At 45.8% G+C, this 17,375-nt stretch overlaps 1 protein-coding gene across 14 annotated transcripts in view; it reads left to right on the top strand.

The window, feature by feature from the left end:
* The window catches only part of LOC144166588 (uncharacterized), a 152,050-nt gene that overhangs the window by 18,001 nt on the left and 116,674 nt on the right, over nucleotides 1-17,375 (top strand). For all 14 annotated transcript variants that reach the window (XM_077696090.1, XM_077696088.1, XM_077696089.1 and 11 more), the window contains exon 3: nucleotides 9,802-9,843. In XM_077696090.1, the coding sequence (XP_077552216.1) occupies nucleotides 9,802-9,843 (42 nt within the window). The remainder of the gene's footprint in view (nucleotides 1-9,801; nucleotides 9,844-17,375) is intronic.

Below are 17,375 nucleotides of genomic sequence, written 5' to 3'. Positions count from 1 at the left end.
TTCATTTCAAAGCGAAAAAAAATTTAATAAACCTAACAACGAATTTAGGTGCCCATAGCGTGGAGAAACCTTTCTATCTCGTCTTCCCATGCCACCTAGTTACGAGACGGGAAGAAAAAAACTCCCCCCACCTACCCGAAGGCGATCGTGCGGAAATGCGAATGCATTGGGTGCACCCATGAGTGCGCTGCGGCAAGCGGAGAGAGGCGTTCGCTCCACTGCATTTATATACATTTTCCGAGCGCAGCGAACGGAGAGAGGGTACGCGGAGAGGAAAGAGAGACCCGCGCAACACGCCCGCCCCGCGCGCGAGCTCTCTCCCGCCGAGCTCCGCGATGCGAGCGCCCTCACACGGCCGAGCGCGCTCCTCCTCTCTACTCACTCTCCGCTACTCCGCCCGAGCTCCGCGATGCGAGCGCCCTCACACGCCCGAGCGCGCTCCTCCTCTCCCCTTGCCCTCCGCTACTCCCGCCCGAGCTACCACCTGCTCCGGTTGCTAGGCGCGCCACAGCTGTTGCTAGGGGCGAGGAGGAGCGCGGAGAGATAACACCTGCGGGCGCACGCCGACGGAGCACGACAACCCCCGACTCTAGCGGCGCGGGTCCGCCGCGCCGAGACGACGACGACGACGACGAAGGCAGAACTACGAGGCGCACGCTCACGTGCACTCGTGCTGGAGGAATGCAGGCGCACGCCGACGGAGCACGACAACCCCCGACTAAGAAAGGCATTCGCATTTAAAATCCCACATTTATTTTGGAAATAACAAATGAGTTATAAAACCACTAAACAAGCGATAACCTAACCCCCGAAATTGAGCACATCAAAACAAAATAAAAATACCACCATCGCATGAAACAAAAAGAGACGAACCCGGGGAAAAACACTTCCGGAGGTCGGAATTTCGCCTGCGTCCCTCGCGTTATAAGACTGGAATCTAAGTGATTGCATTTGTGGCGTGCGCGTGCTGTTCGCCTCGCCAGTTCACGGGCGTTCGCCCATGCAGTGGGAAGCACAAGCGCCTAGTTCGCGCTATAGACTTCGAGTTTGCCAATCCGGTTGCCGCGGCTTTTAGCTCCTCAGTGCTGGCAATGCCAGTCGCTAAGACCAATTATCTACTTAACTAGCGGTACTACCCTGCGATGCCCAAGTCAGCAAATATAGTAATGACACTGATGGACATAATAGATTTTCAGTTATTCGTTAGTTGTCATAATTTGTTCAATGTGGAGCTGTGTACAATGCAGAATTTCTCCGCGCAGCCAGTACATGGGTTTCTACCTAAGGGGTGTGGTAATAAGAAACGGTCGCCATTCTTGCTATATTGAAACTGTCCCGAAACGAATTGTACGAATTGTGTGTGATCGACAACCGTCAGTCCCACTTTTGCAATAGCATGGGCTCCAAGGGGAGGCGTGAAGTTACCGAAAGTCCTAACAGATGGCGTGCGCTATTCGAACGCGAGGAAATAAAGTGGATTCCGCTTCCTGTGGCGTGTTAAAAAAATTTGCTCCGGCTGTGGCTTGGCCGGCAATGCGTGTGCGCATGACGTGGTTCAAGGTTTCGTTGACCGAGCCTGTGTCGAACATCCTAACACAGACGCTCGCACGTTACGACGGCCGGTCAGGGACAGGCTGGTGTTCTACAGAGATATAATTGACCACTATAGGCTAGAAAAAAAAAATTGCCAGCCCCAGGCATGACATTGTGCAAATGGCAGTCAGTGGCGTGGCCACGGCTGCACCCCGATTACAGCCGATGTCATCCAGGGCTGTATTCAGATAAATGCAAAGCGTGCAGTGACAGGGCTGTCTTACATCACATCAGTGTTGTACGGAACGCCGTTACAAGGAACGGCGTTCCTGGAACTAGTTCCTTTGTGGAGGAATGGAGGAACGCCACCGTTCCATTAAGGGTCGGTGGAACAGTAACGGTAACTCGTTACGTTTTTGAAGGAACGGCAGGAACGGCGTTCCTGCCGTTACATCGCTAGGATTTGGCTGTTTTTGATGCCAAGGCTCGAGTACAAAAATCCACAAGTCGCTACTGCGTTTCTCTTCCTATAAGCTGGTCATCCTATAAGCTGGCCCGTCCTTCAGCCGTAAGTGCTTCCTCGAAGGTCAAAGGCAGAAGAATAACCACGCAGCAGGCCGCAGCTTGTGTTAGATGCATATTACCAGCGAAAAAACAGACAGGGACGAGGAAAGAAGCAGACGGGACACTCTCTAGACTTCAACTGAAAAGTTTACACAAGAAACACGTAATAAATGAAAATGCCAACAGACAAGGATGATAGACCTTGCAAGTGATAAAAACAAACAAAAGAGATAAAACCGTCCACAATCTTAAATGTGACGACCCACACAACCAAATTACATCCCGCGCATGCGGCCTTGCAAAAAATTCAGCTCTTTTGCCGTCAGAGCGATGGAAGACTTACTGATACAGTTAACTGCCTCCTTTTGAATATAGAAAGCCTCAGAAATTGTGAAATGTTTTAGATACGTTGACGACTTCATTGTTTTTGTAAAAGGGGACAGTAGTCGGGACAGACAGCTTGTGGTAGAACGAGTGTTAAAAATTTTTATGAATAGCTCAAAGGGCTTAAGGTTCACTCATAAGGTGCCAGTGAATGGCAGTATACAGTTTTTAGATGTGAACCTACAATTGCGTGATAAGCACATTTGCTGGGCATACCAACCACGATCTAAAAAGCAGATTTTAAATTGCGGTTCGGCGCATTCAAAGGTGGTCAAGCGAGGTATAGCGATGAACTGTCTGCGCGGCTCCCTGGACAAGTCATGCCGCCACAGGGTTTCTGAAAGTATGGACACGCAGGTGGCCCGCCTGACATGTTCTGGGTTCCCCCGTGAACTGGTTGCCTCTGTGGCTGAAAGCCTCATCAAAAAGGTTAAGGCGGGTACTAGTTCTCCAAAAGGAGACGCCGACAGCCAGCCTAGGTTGCGGAGGGTAGCAGTACCATATGTTCATCAGCTCACACACCGCTTGAAAAAAGTGGGCAAAAAATGCGGTGTAAATGTACTGGCTACTGCCCCTGGGAAGCTGTTGCGGATGTGCCCAGCTGTCAATGAAGATAAGAGGCAAGGCTGCACAATAAAGCATACCACCAGGATTGTTCCCTGCAGAACTGGCGTTGTTTACAGCATTCCCTTGCCCTGCGGCAAATGCTATGTAGGGCAGACGGGGCGATGTATAAGTGACCGTCTGAGGGAGCTTCGGGCTGCAGTTTCATCGCTTGCTGGGGGGGGCCACTTGGCCGACCATTGTAAGCGGTGTCCTGGTTGTGTTCCAGCATTTGGCGCTACACGTGTCTTAGATAGCGGGCGCGACCAAGCAAAGAGCGAAATTTCTGAGGCTTTCTATATTCAAAAGGAGGCAGTTAACTGTATCAGTAAGCCTTCCATCGCTCAGACGGCAAACGAGCTGAATTTTTTGCAAGGCCGCATGCGCGGGATGTAATTTGGTTGTGTGGGTCATACGCATTTAAGATTGTGGACGGTTTTATCGCTTTTGTTTGTTTTTATCACTTGCAAGGTCTATCATCCTTGCCTGTTGGCATTTTCATATATTGATTTGATTGATTGTGGGGTTTAACGCGCCGACGCAACGCAGGCGATGAGGCGCGCCGTAGTGGAGGGCTCCGGATTAATTTTGACCACCTGGGGATCTTTAACGTGCGCCGAAATCTCGTACACACGGGCATTTTTGCTTTTCGCCTCCATCAGAAAAGCGGCCGCCGCGGCCGGGAATCGAACCCGCGACCTCGTGCTCAGCAGCTCAACGCCTTAGCCACTGAGCCACCGCGGCGGGTCATTTTCATATATTACGTGTTTCTTGTGTAAACTTTTCAGTTGAAGTCTAGCGAGTGTCCCGTCTGCTTCTTTCCTCGTCCCTGTCTGTTTTTTCGCTGGTAATATGCATCGAAGTCAACACCAACTAGCCCAACTTTCAGCCTTAACCGCAGCTTGTGCTTGCTTTCATGCTGGTTGAACTTACGCGGCGTTCGGCGGGTGAATAGCGTAGCCGCGAGAATGCTTTACATCTGTCATCGTTTGCCTTGGGAGGCGAGAACGCGCGTCTGGCTGATAGAATTGGTCCCTGGCGGGGAAAGATTGTCTAATACGGGATCCGGAGATTTCGGTGTCGGACATTTAGGTGCAGGACGTTTCGGTGCGGACATTTCTGTGCACGGACATTTTGGTGCACGACGTCTTGGCCCAGACATTTTGAGTCACAGATGTCCAAGGAATTGTTTGAACATTTTAGCTTTAATATTGTAATTTCGTGGCTTGATACGATTTAACGTTCGACATTTGTGCTTGCGCCGCCATGTGTGGAAGCGAACGCTAAACCCTGGCGGAGCAGTGCCACGTAAAACCAAATTTCTGTAGTAGATGGTAAAAATTAACGTTGTTAATTTGCATCCGTTCAACCTTGTTTTTTTTTATATTTTAACATTCATGTGAACAACCCTACTACTTTAAGGGTTACCAAAGCGCTTTGCTTTCACTTCACCCAACGGTGCAAGACGCTGCTGCTTATAGTCCATCCTACCACCCCCACACCAAAACATCCGCGAAAAAAACAACAGGAAACGAGGTAGATTAGGCGCGTGTGCATTCCGTTTTATTTATTTTCTCAATCAATCTCGTATTCGTTGCATTCGGTGTCGGTTCTACTTAAAACTAACCAACGAACGATCGCACTTACGGTGGCGTTACTTAGGGGAGAGGAAGGCTGAGCCCCGTCGGCTACTAGCACCCTTAGTAGAGATACAGGTGTGTCACTTGTGGTTCACCATTGCGTCAACTGGACTTCAAAAACTTGAAGACGACTGTTGCCGCTCTCGTCACACTAGCATATTCAATTTTTTTTGCTCCTTATAATGGGAGAAAGCAATGTATGCCTGGGGTGTCCATGATATGTGCGACTTGAAGAGTTAATTCTCAGTGGGGAGACTGAAGGCGAAGAAAGAGCGATTCCTGGAGTTGGGGCGCCATCGGTATGGCCGCGACGCGCGGAAGGGCGTAGCCAGCAAATGTTAGTGGCCATTTGGTTCTCAGCGGCTTTTTGGGTGGATTTTTGTTGCACATTATAGAGGTTTCGTGAGCTCCTGGTAAATGTAAAGCTTTTTCCTGTATCACTGTGGTGAGGCTTCGGAGACCCTGAACTCCGCCACGCCTGTAGGATTTTCAGGGGAAACCGAAAATAATATGACTGAAAACGAAATCTGGTCAAGATTAGAGCGTGCAGGCGGGGAAGGGGGTGGGTCGCTAGGACAAAGAATTAAAATGTGGTGAATGTAGGCATGTAAACATAAAACGAAGGTTGGTTTTCCCGAACAGTATGGGTGCAATTTTCTATGTAGAACCCGTACGCGCTTAATCAACATTTAAGACATTAGAAGCTGAGGCTGTTTTCAAAAAGGCCCGACAATATCCTAGACCAGTGTTCGCAAATTCATTTTAGCAAGGCAGCCCAGCCTACGTAATACCCTTCGTAAGGTTTTCTGCATTATGGGGCACTAGCTAATGTTTGTTACGTTTTGGATATTCGGACTGTGCATGTAATTCATGTAATTTGAGGTTGTGTGATTTTAAAGAATACAAAAAAAGCGTCGGACCATCGTAACCACCGGTTAATTGTCTTAGCTAAAAAAGAGCGAATATAAATTAACAACCTGTCGCAAATAAAAAACAAACGTGTGCTAAAGAATTCAATCGGCAGCATAACAGGTGTCCCAAGGAATAGGTATTAAACAAAAATAGATAAATGTGGAATTTCTAAAAAAATGAAAAATAAATTCACTGCTCCAGATTTTCGTCCATAACCCACGTTAAGCTCAAATAAAAATATAACGGCTGTCGCAAACAGGCAAGCACCGGATAATTTGGTAGCCGGAAAGTTTGCACACCCAAATGTCCGTACACCGAAATGTCCATGCACCGAGACGCCCATACACCGATATGTCCGTACACCGAAATTTCCGCACCGAAACATCCTGCACCGAATGTCCTAGAGCCTTCTGGAGTTTTTCCGGTGCTCCCTGAAAAAATTCGCCTAGGAGAGTTTCTTTTGATTATTTTTATCTACAGCTAATCTGCTGCCGGCGGTGTTAATATTCGTATAATATGCGTAGTTCAATGTGAGTTTTAAATTTCTCGTTTAATTTTGCCCCAGGATTATCCGACACTATATTTTAATTTAAAACCCTAACTGTAACGTTAATGTAACGACTACCAATTTTCGAAGTGGAACTGGAGCGCGTTCCTTTCGCAATAAAGGAACTTGTAACGGGAACTTGCTTCAAAATTGGGAAGGATCGAGGAACGAGCTTTCGTTCCTATTTTAGAAGAACGTGTACAACACTGCATCACATGATATGGAACTGTCCTCTGCGGAGAAGTGACCCGCAAAACAGTAAGTCAGGATAGCCTACACTCACCTTAAGTTCAAAGGAGCAGTGGGAGATCGCGATACTCAGCTTCGACCCCCGTATCCAGATCCGGCTCGTCCAGTTGGCCACGACCGTCACCTGGTACGAAGGGCTCCCGACCGACGGCTAAGCGACCAACCTGGGCAAATAAAAGTTGCTCAATCAGTCAATGAACCTATCTCGGTATACATTTTTCTAGGGACAAACGTTTTCCATTGCTTATGTGCATTTCTATGAAAATCATTTGTAAGCAAAAATTACACATAGTAAAAACAGGCCCAATAGTTAGCGATCAACCTGTAAAAATACGGAATTTTCGTAAGAACTCTCTTCCCTACGTTAGGTGGCTCTTAGAAATGCATTTTGTAGAGCAGTTTCTAGAGATTGAAAACTTCTTGGGAAATTAAAACGTTCGGCGGTAAAAAGAGAAATTTTTGAATAAATAATTACCACTTCTCACTCCCTCCATGGCGAATTTATATATAGCAGCAATATTGACCTGTAAAAACTAGATAGGAACGTCGTCATAAAATTTGAAACCTCCAGAGCGGGAGTTTCCCTTTGCGTTGATATCGTCTGCCAGGTTTTTGTCGGCCTGGTCATCAGGGGCGTAATTGCGAAAAATTCTTTTCGCCACTTTTTACGGGGTCGCAGGGCGAATGAAAATTCGTTTTGTGCATTTGTATTAGTAAATTTTCTTAGTAAAAATAAATTAGATATTCCACTAGAAGAAATATACATTCAGAAAACTTTAAGAACACTTAATTACTCTCAACTGCAAATTTGCACCATTCGCCTTGGTTATGGCAAAATAGTGAACAAATTTTTAAGGCTTGTACGAGCGACCTGTATAAGCCCAAATAACTTGAATATCTGAATGCGTGAGCGTGAAAATCCCTAATTCTTGAAAGGACAATTTTCCCTTCATCTATGGTTGGAGTGCTATTCCCAAATATCCCGCTTTAGTAGTCCCAAAGTTTCAAGCCTAAGTGGAGCATTGCTAGCTCGGCTTTGATAAAATCACTTAGTCAGTCGGGCACTTCTTCTTATAGGTATAGATTCGCGAAGCTTTGTTTGGCTCTTGTGCCGTATTACGGGAACGGTGCTGCTACTGCTGCTAGATGCTGGAGCAGCTGCTTCCTTTCCGTGCACGCCGCTGGGTTAAGCGCGAGACAGATGTACAACGCAGCGGTCCGCGCCGATGCACGATAGGTAGGATATATGGCTGCCGCGACTAGCCGCACGCATCAATTTGAGAGACACGCTCCAACTTAGGCGTGCTGTGCGTCATCATCGTCGCTCCACCAACTGTCTTAGCTCTATGGTTTTATCCATTTTTCGGTACACTATGGCGCCCCATCTATGTATGTGGAAGATAAATGTGAAGCGAAAAGGATAATATTTATCCACCTGAAGTAAAAATAAAATAGTGCTATTATGCTATACTCTATGTTTTGTATGCACAGTAAAGCCGTACGGTAATGTTTAGCACCGATAATTCCGCTGTTTCGTACTGTTGGTGACGCTGGAAACGTGTGTCTACCGGTGTCCGCATTTTCACTGTTCCTGCTCGATGCGTACCGCGTTATCTCTATCTTCTGCCGTAACTCGTTCTCGCTGGAGCTTTCGTGCTCGCTGGAGCTTTCGTCGCAGCCAAATACGCGCTCTAATGAGCCATCTAACCCATTGATACAAACCACCTGTGAAAAATATGGAGAAGGCTGAAACGAAATGCGCTGTAGGGGCATGCGGTGGGAGCCCCATCCTTCGCATGACCGGCTGATCGCTGTAGAGCGGAATTTTCGAACTTTGTACAAGCGCCTCCTCGGGGCCTTGCACGAAGCTTACGCAGTGACGCCGTTTTCACGCGCGGTCCCCAATGGTGCTCTAATTGGCTGCGGCCGCCCGACGGTCGTATGCGCCATCGTACGCGAGAGGCGAGATATCTGGCTCACCGGACGCACGTCGTGGGCGTCTTACGACAAGCCCACGATGCCAAAACCGAAATTGCTCTTCCAGTGGGGCTGGGAAAACGACTGGCAGGATAGAGGGGAGCGGGCGCCCAAGAAAGTTGCACCAGATAATGCTGGCCCCCCGTACTACACCCGTAGAGCCGGCCGGGGGTGCGATTTGCAATAAAAGCGCTGGAAAATGCCCCCCCCCCCCCCCCCCATCCTCTTCATGTGTGTATCATGTACTCCGCACTCACAGCTGGTTGCGTTTTCTCCCGGGAGACGGAGACGCAGCACATTTCTTGTTACATCTCCTATTTCTTGAGGCTTTTGACGACATTTGCAACGAAAGGAGCAGATACGCGGCCAACGTTTTCTAGAGGCCCTTGCCACTGTTCAATGTCCTGAAAAACTACAGTCTCAAGCCCAACAGTGATCTCCAACAATGCACCTCGCATATTCCCTTCAACCCGGGTATGCCATTATTAGGCCTCCGAGTTGCGTTAACTCCTACGTATTCCTAATTTATCTAGCAGTTTTTGCTTTGCTTGTACAAAAATAGTGAAAGCATGTTTAAGGACAGCGTAATATTTTTATTTGGTGGCCTCTATACAGCCCCAACTTTATCGACACACGACAGCGAAAGTTACCACGTCAACCTCATAAAACTGCGACTCTGAATGGCGCAACAATTCGCAACGAGCTAACAGTTTCATGGCACCTCGTTTGCCTGCACTGTACAAAATAAGCACGACTAAAAACTATTTGAAACTTTCACAGTGACTATCTGTGATGGTAGTAATACTCAAGATAAGTACAGATCGAGCGGCGAGGCTGCCCTCAAAATATATAAGCAATTTTGTTGTAGCAGACAACTTTCATTACTGTGTATTGGCAAAAAGAAATACATTTTTGTGTGCTACAATTCCCCCTTTTGCTTCTTGAGTATAAAACAACAAGCGATTTTGTTTTCCTAATTTAATGCTTTTTTTACCCGATTTGGCATGGTCTACTTTTTAATGAACGCCATGACCTTACATATCCAAATGAATGAGCATTTTTTCCTTTGGCAACGTTTAGGCTATCCTACAATAGTCTTTAAATGCACTGTCAGGTTTTCGTTTAGATAAATGCCTTCATGTTACAATTTTGGGCCCTTGTTAATCCATTTCTCTTTTCATTTATTTTGCACAAATTCGCACAAGCACTGAGTAGACAACGCCTGCTTTTACCTTGATCGTGTGGACCACTTCGATGTTCTCGTAGCTAGGAGCGTTAAGTTTCCTGGCATTGAAACGCAGGAATTCGCCCTTGTTAAATGCAATAATATCAATTTCCAAGATCTGTATCCTCGACTGGTTCTCTAATTGGCCTCTCTACTTCAAATTTCAGGTCCCACTTCGAGAGATTTGTATGCACAAGCAGGGCGTCCATGTAAGTTATTTCATTTCCGGAGATCCCAATTTCCTTTCCTTGCTTTGTATTTTCACGTTTGGAACAAGTTGTGTTGTTAAAAACAACGTAAGTAAATTGACATTTCTGTGCCTTACGTGGTTTCATTCGGGTGTTTATTTTGAGATTGATGGCACAGGGCAGAGCTACTCATTTCTTCCGTTTATTTTTCAAGATATCTAAAACACCAAGCGCAAGAGAAATATTTGACATTGCGTCAATGAGTAAATGCTTGCTAGAAAGTACACATGTGGCGTCGATCTGAGAGTGGCTGTATGCCTGGAATCTCAATTTTGCCAGTGACAAACATTGGAATACCCGCTCAGTGCCGTGATGAGACAAATTGTGGGGCATTGCTACGTAAGGTGAAGCATCGTACCAATCGCAATGGACTTGAGATACACAGACAGCATGGTTAGAGCGTTTCGTTGAGTTTCTGTGTACGCCCGTTAATAAAGGGGTGGTCTGCCGTGGTCAACCTGTGTTTCGCACGGCAGAGGCAGAGAGGACCATTTATAACTGCTGATAAAAGCCAAGCCCGCCTGAAGAGTTGTCGCGAAACGTCAGAATGAAAGGCTTTGGGCTGTTGGCGAAAGCTATAGCTACAAAAGTAAAGAATAGTGCTTGGGTCATAGCATACAGGGTCGCAGTGAATGCAGAGAGAGGGACCCACCTCATGCACAGCTTCGGAAAGGGCACGGGAGACCTATTGACAAAACAATGGCTGACTTGCAGTAGGACAAATGTTTCCTTGACCGCAGTATTGTTTTGCCGTCCATAACGTAACCGTAACGGAGAAGAACAGTACAACTGCGATTTGGCGTAAAACAACCGAATTAGGCTTTAGCTCGGACATTTGATGCCTCTTCATGTGAAGCTCTCTGTATTATCTACTTTCTAATTCACTTGCACAAAGGTTGATATGCTACAAAGGAAAGGACGACGGAGGTATTCGGCAGCCCCACGTTAGACCTAACGCCACGGGTTGGGGTGTAAGTTGCTCTCCGGCCACGACCTCTGCGTACGACGAGTAAAATATTCCGTGATCGGCATGTCGCAGGGCTCAACCCTTACGCTAGTATTAAACATTGAACGCTAAGCCCACCGTCTGCAAGGCTCAGTTCTTATTCAATTCACCCTTCGCGCAGGTTTTTTACGAATAATATTTCACTTATTCAATACTACAATTAAAGTTGTGCTGTTCCCGCAAATGGGAGTACAGGGTTCACTTTCTGTAATTTTGGTCACAATATCGATTGTATCACGCGTGAAGGGGCTTGCAACTGAACACTGGGTGTCACGCAGAGTGTATAATGCCTCGTCCTCGACCAAATGAATATAAATGAAATTGTCGCACTATGTAGGATGTTTCTAGAAGGAACGAAAGCTGCGTTGTAAAATAAATGCTGTTTTTTAAAGAGTTATAAGGAAAAGCAGGAGCCGACCCTTGTGAAAAACTATTCATTCGCCGAACGAAACGCGCTTTTTAGAAGCGCAAAATGCGCAGAATAAAAAGCAAAATGCCGGTGCGCGTGAAAGTGCACTAGCGGCCCAAGACGAGTCCAGCAACGACTACCAAATCTCTGCCAACCTTGATCCTATCGTCGGGCGTAGCATAAACATTAGCTTTCTTTCTATAAACATATTTTTTATTAATCGTCATTGGCAAGAAAACATATTTATTTATCTCGTCTACTTAAGAGCTGTGCTTATGAGCAGGTTGGGCAGACCATCTTCGTGGACGGTCTTTGTGTTTGGGAACTTCAATGAATGTATGTGAGGTTTAACCCGCCAAAGCTAGACCTGGGATGTGAGGCGCCGTATTTAGGGCTGTGGATTATCTTCGGCCACCTGGAGATCTTAAACTTACCCTAAAGCTCGATACACAGGAGTTTTCGCTTTTCGCTTCCATCTAAAAAAATAAAGCTGTTCTACCCAACGTAAAAGCTGTCGGAGCGGCAGAGCAGTGATTCGCCATAATGGGCTGCGTTACAGTTATCCGCTCACTGTTACCACCCATCACGTTCTTTGCCTCGCCGTCTCACTCCTCTATAGATCAATTGAACGGAGGTCTTTCCAATGCATTTAAACTCTCCCGCCTTCGCAGTGCTCGCTCACCTTCTGCCTGGAACAGGGCGAGCCAGATTTCTGGTCTTTTAACACGACAGTGTCTTATGACGGGGCACACAAACCTCACCGACGTCATGCTTCACGGAAATGACATACCAGAAAAAGTTCCATTGGTGTGGCGGCGCTGGGTTTCGAGCCCGCTATCACTCTGACCGCAACGGGAGGTGTGAAACGCTCTACCGACTGAGCCATTAAGTCATGACTGGATGGCTGTGTGAACGGGCTTGATTTCCTTCATTTAAACTTGTCCATTCAGATGGTGCGGCTGTCTAGGATAGGTGAGACGAAGTAGTGCGTCATGACGCTAATGAGTGTCGAAAGTTGGCGCCTCGATAGGGCAGCGTGTGGCAGCGGAAGCTGCTGTGTTTACCCGTCCCCTGCCTATGTGGAAAGCTGCTCAGCTTGTGAAACGCTCAGCTTGTGGAACACAGCCGCCACGTTCCACAAGCTGAGCTTGTCCCAACGCAAGCGTATGACGTACAAGCCACGGAACAGGACCTATGTTGTCGCACGTTTGCATAAGCAACCTGCCAGCAGGATGTCGGTCGCCAAGCACACCCTCAAGACTGCTGCCGACCCGCAAATCATGCTCTTTTCGCTGTAGCATACTGTGACTTCACCAAACGATTCGCTGACAACTGGTTCTGTTTCATTTGCACGGTTTGCGAGTGCCTGGGGTTTGAATCGGATGTACGGAATGCTCCGGCGCGTGTAATCTAGTGCCTAATGCTGATGCGTGTAATGGTGGCATACCGGAAAAATATAAATAGCGATTTGCAAGTTCACATCAATGCATAATATACATTCAAACACCCCTGTGAAGGCAAATTTCATTTTCGTGTTTTGCCGATTGCTACGAATGAAGGATAAACCTCATTTGCTTTGCTCATTGAAAAGCGTCATTTTTTGGAAGCCAATTTTTTCGCTTACTGTCGTAAAAATCAACCTAACGAGCGTTCCTAACTAAATGGACGTGCGGGCTGCCGGTTATACACACAGATTTTGCCTCAAATTTACCTCCAGTTTGGTTTGCGCTAAACAGCGGGGAGATGTAAGAGAATCACTGGCGCTTGCATCGTTACGCCGTAACGCCGTGGGGCTCTACTCGGGTACGTTTTCTCTCTGCGCCGATTAAATCCGGCAGTCCCTAGACATTGTGACAGCGAACGAGTTACGACGACAGGGCGAGCCCCTAAAGCGCTGTGCACTTAAAGTGCGCACCGCTACCGGAATCGAACCCGCGTCATTATTGCTCAGCAGCTCAACGACTCAACAACAAATCATAAGGGGGGAACATGGTGATTAACTAAACAAACATGGAGTTATGACGGAAAAATGAAACTCGGCTCGTTAAACAATACTAATACCACTGAAATAAACACACTCGTTGAAACCCGGGCAGGAAATAAATTTAATGCGAAGACCATCTCCCTACAGACTATATTCAATACAAGTTAAAAAAACAGGACGGAATCCACAGCGGAAGTATATGGAATGAGCGTTTTAAATGCCTGTGCTTCTATCTGCTTTATCAATGCTTTTTTAGTAGCCACGAGAATGGGAACAACTCTACTTCTATAAAGCTATGAAGGTCAGCGCTTACACCAAGCTTGCGAAAAAGGTACAACACATAATAACGACGTATTTGTATCACAAAAGTAGTTGGGCGCTCTTGGAATAAATATTTTTTGATGTGACGCCGATGAAAGAAGTTTCTATGATGTTGTAATGTTGAACCTTCTAAAAAGGAATCAAGAACGACGAGAGAATAACCAGGTTGCCGGCAGGCGGCATACAAAATTTACCACCAAAGAGTACATTCACTGCGAATGCGAGCTTCATATGAACTTCAGGGACACATTTTTTTTTGTCGTTCGAGGTGGTTGTCAGTATTCATAGGCATGACCTTTTCCTCTCCCGCAAACCACAACCAATACCACCACAAATCGTCAAATCCCCAAACTCTATTCACTTGTCTCATTATTAGTACTGGAGTTTTTACAAGCTCTTTCATGTAAATTTAAAGCACTGCGGTTACTACACGCAACCCCAAAGCAATTATCTACTCGTTGCAGGTGCGTATTCCGAGGTAATGTCTCGTTTAAATGTTAAACCCAGGGACCGTGCAGTATTTGACAGTGGTACATAACTAAAGCGAAGGTGGCAGACGCTGATATTGTGTAAAAATAAGTATTCAAAACAGAGGATGCTTATCTAGACTCTGAAAGCATATTAGCCTTCATTTAGATTCTCATAAAAATCGAATTTATTAGGAACCAATTCATCAGGTAGTTTATATTAGTTGCAGTGTCGTGAGGTTTCGTTGTGCGAGTTCTTGTAGCGCAAGGGCTGTTCTGTCAGCTGCATCTCCACTTACATATTAGTGGTGTATTAATGAGACCATTCTGAAAATGTCTGGACGAATTCTTCCCTCTGCTGATCCCTGCAAAGTATGAAAATACACTTCCCGTTTACCCGTTTTTCTAACGGGCCAGTATGACTGGCAAGCTATTTGTTCTTTAAATAACAAGAAACTAACGATCTGCAACGTTGCATTCGTGCCCCAGCCAAATGCTTAAAATATATGCGTCATGGTGTTGGTATGGTCAATACATGTCAGGATCAATCAATCAGAGGCGAGAAAGGTGGGGGGGGGGAGGGTGGATTGTCTTCACGCGTGAAGTATTGAATTAGCTTTTCACGCAAACATAACAGATTTATTTGCTCACGCCAGTAGTAAATGTATCAGTATACTCAATATCACATTCTGAACGAAGGATTCCCAGCTCACTCCTGTGATTGTTCAGAAATACTGAAATCGTTTTTATAATGAAAAGTACCCTTAAGTGGTCCTGGAAAGGGGTATGGGGGGCAAATTAAAAACCAAAACAAAAGTAATAAACATACTGTAACACACTGTAAAAGTGGCATAAAATATTCTTAGCGAGTGTACATACGTAGGGAAAGCACATCAACGAAATTAATGTTATATAAATAAAAACAATGCAACTTTGAATAGTAAAGAAATCTAGTTGACACTAAATGGAACAGACCAACATAACTGTTGCTCACGGAAAGTGTTTACATGTCTGACAGGGCTCTGAAGAATGCGTCGTAGTTACTGATGATGGCAATGTGGCAAGGCAGGTTGTTCTATAGTTTTATCGCTAATAATAGTGGTGAATATTTGTACGTTAGTGCGTGCAAATGGTATGGATACTTTTAACGGGTGATTGGTTCGGAGGGAGATGGGTGATCCCGGCTGGATGTGTAAATTACAAAACGAATATGCGCTACTGTAAATTTTGAAAAATATGGAAGTAGGAAGTTGTGGCGATGTTGTTGCAAGGTTTTCAAGTTTAGTCTAGTTCGCAGATGGGTTATATTGTCACGCGTGTAGTTACAGAAAATAAAGCGAATAGCGCGATGTTGGACTGCTTCGAGGGATTTCCTAAGATATGTTTGATGAGGGTTCCAGATGATAGCCGCGTACTTGGGTTGTGCGCTTAGAAAGAAGGTGTATGCAGTCAGTTTGGTTTCCGTTGTGGCCATGTAAAAGGATTTACGTAGTAGTGCCAGGATGTTGCTTGCTTTGTTTGTAATGTAGTCTATATGGGCGTTCCATGTAAGATTGGGGGTGAGAATTACGCCTAGGTGTTTGTAATGGGTTGCACACGCAATGTTGTCGTCATGACTAGAATAATCAAAGGTGACAGGTGAACGTTCGTTGGTGAATGTCATGACGTTAGTTTTTTCAATTTTTACGCGCATTAGCCACTTAGCGCACCTAGGTGATATGGCGTTTGTCTTTTTGTAGAAGTATAGAATGATTGATGCAGTTAGTTTCTCGGTACAGAACATAATAGTCAGTACAGAAATGGATCTGAGATGAAATGTAGTCGGGGATGTCATTGATGCACATCAAAAATAATAGCGGACCCAACACAGAACCTTGCGGCACCCCGGATATGACTGAAAATGTGACTAGATGGTATAATTAATTGTGACAGACTGAGATCTATTCATTAAGAAATTTTTATCCCCATTATCATGGTGCTGTTGAGGTAGAAGCTTTGTCGTTTTGTTACTAGGCGCTCATGAGGAGCTAAATCAAAAGCTTTTGAAAAGTCCACAAAAACTGTGTCAGTTTGCTTGCTTGAGTGTACACTGGTGTGGATAGCCGTTATAAATTCGAACAGATGAGATTCTCAGGGATTCCCACATTGAAAACCCTGCTGATTTGGAAAAAAAGATTATTGGAAGACAGATGCTGCATAATGAAAGTGCACAGAATATGCTGCACACTTTTTCAAGGTATAGAAGTCAAAGCTACGGGCTCGTAATTAGAAAAGTCTACCTTGTCACCAGCCTCATAAATGGGAACAACTAAAGGTAACTTTCAGTCATTAGGCAAGACGTTTTCATCGGGGGATAGCTGAAATAAAAGAAAAGAGGAAGATTGCATCAACGTTAGCTTTATTAATTTCGATATTTGATGAGGACCGGGACCACATCTGTTAGGTAAATGTTGTATGGCTCTTGAAACGCCCTCCAAGGTAATCAAAGCATAAGACATTACGGGGCACTCAGGATGAAAGGCAAGCAACATGCAGAGGCAGTGGAAAGCTTTCAGTGGTGAAGAACGAGAAGAATGTTCTTTTATGCATCTGAGCTATTTCGAAAGGAGAAAGAAGTCTGTTTGTTGAAGCGGCGGTTTTGCTCCCTTTACGTTGCTTAGGATTAATGGTGTTCCAGAATTCCTTCGGGTTGTCCATGAGAAAACCAGGCAAGGTTTTGTTGAAAAGGGAAGCCCTAAATGGACACTGAAGTGATTTCCAAACATTGCGGGATCACTAGCGCAAATTGTAGTCCGGAGTCCTTAGGCCTTGTTTCGACCACTCTGAGAGCGTTTACGCGACTGTATTTCGTAGAAAAATCAATTCAAAAATGTTGTCCTCCTCTCTGCACCCTCGCCCATGTTCTGTGGCGTTTTTCTGTGACGTCAGGAGGAGATGAGCTGCCAATTTGCTGCACTACTGCACAGATCGCCGACCTTCCGACCGAGTCAGTCGGCCCATCGTTCAGTCCGCGGGCTGTCGACGGGTCGTCGCAATTCGCTCGCTCAGTTGAAACTAAGCCACAACACATTTGTGGATGGAAGAATGTGCCTTTCTTTACCTTGTTAGTTTGTACACTGTATCAAGCTCCGAGTCCGGGTCGCTCCACGCAAGCGCTGCACAAGTGCACACGCGACGCTTCGCTGACTTTACGCTAGTAGGAACCTCTGATGCCACTTGAAGGCGGGAAAAGAGTCAGCGAAGTCAATATAGGTACTAAGGAAATAAAATCAACTGAAACTTGTACCGCGCAGCGCAAAACTAGAG

This window comes from Haemaphysalis longicornis, unplaced genomic scaffold (genome assembly GCF_048455015.1).
Source record: "Haemaphysalis longicornis isolate Haplotype H1 unplaced genomic scaffold, Haemaphysalis longicornis Haplotype H1 scaffold_18, whole genome shotgun sequence".
In the NCBI taxonomy this organism is placed as follows: domain Eukaryota; kingdom Metazoa; phylum Arthropoda; class Arachnida; order Ixodida; family Ixodidae; genus Haemaphysalis; species Haemaphysalis longicornis.
This window is presented reverse-complemented; position numbering and strand designations above follow the sequence as displayed.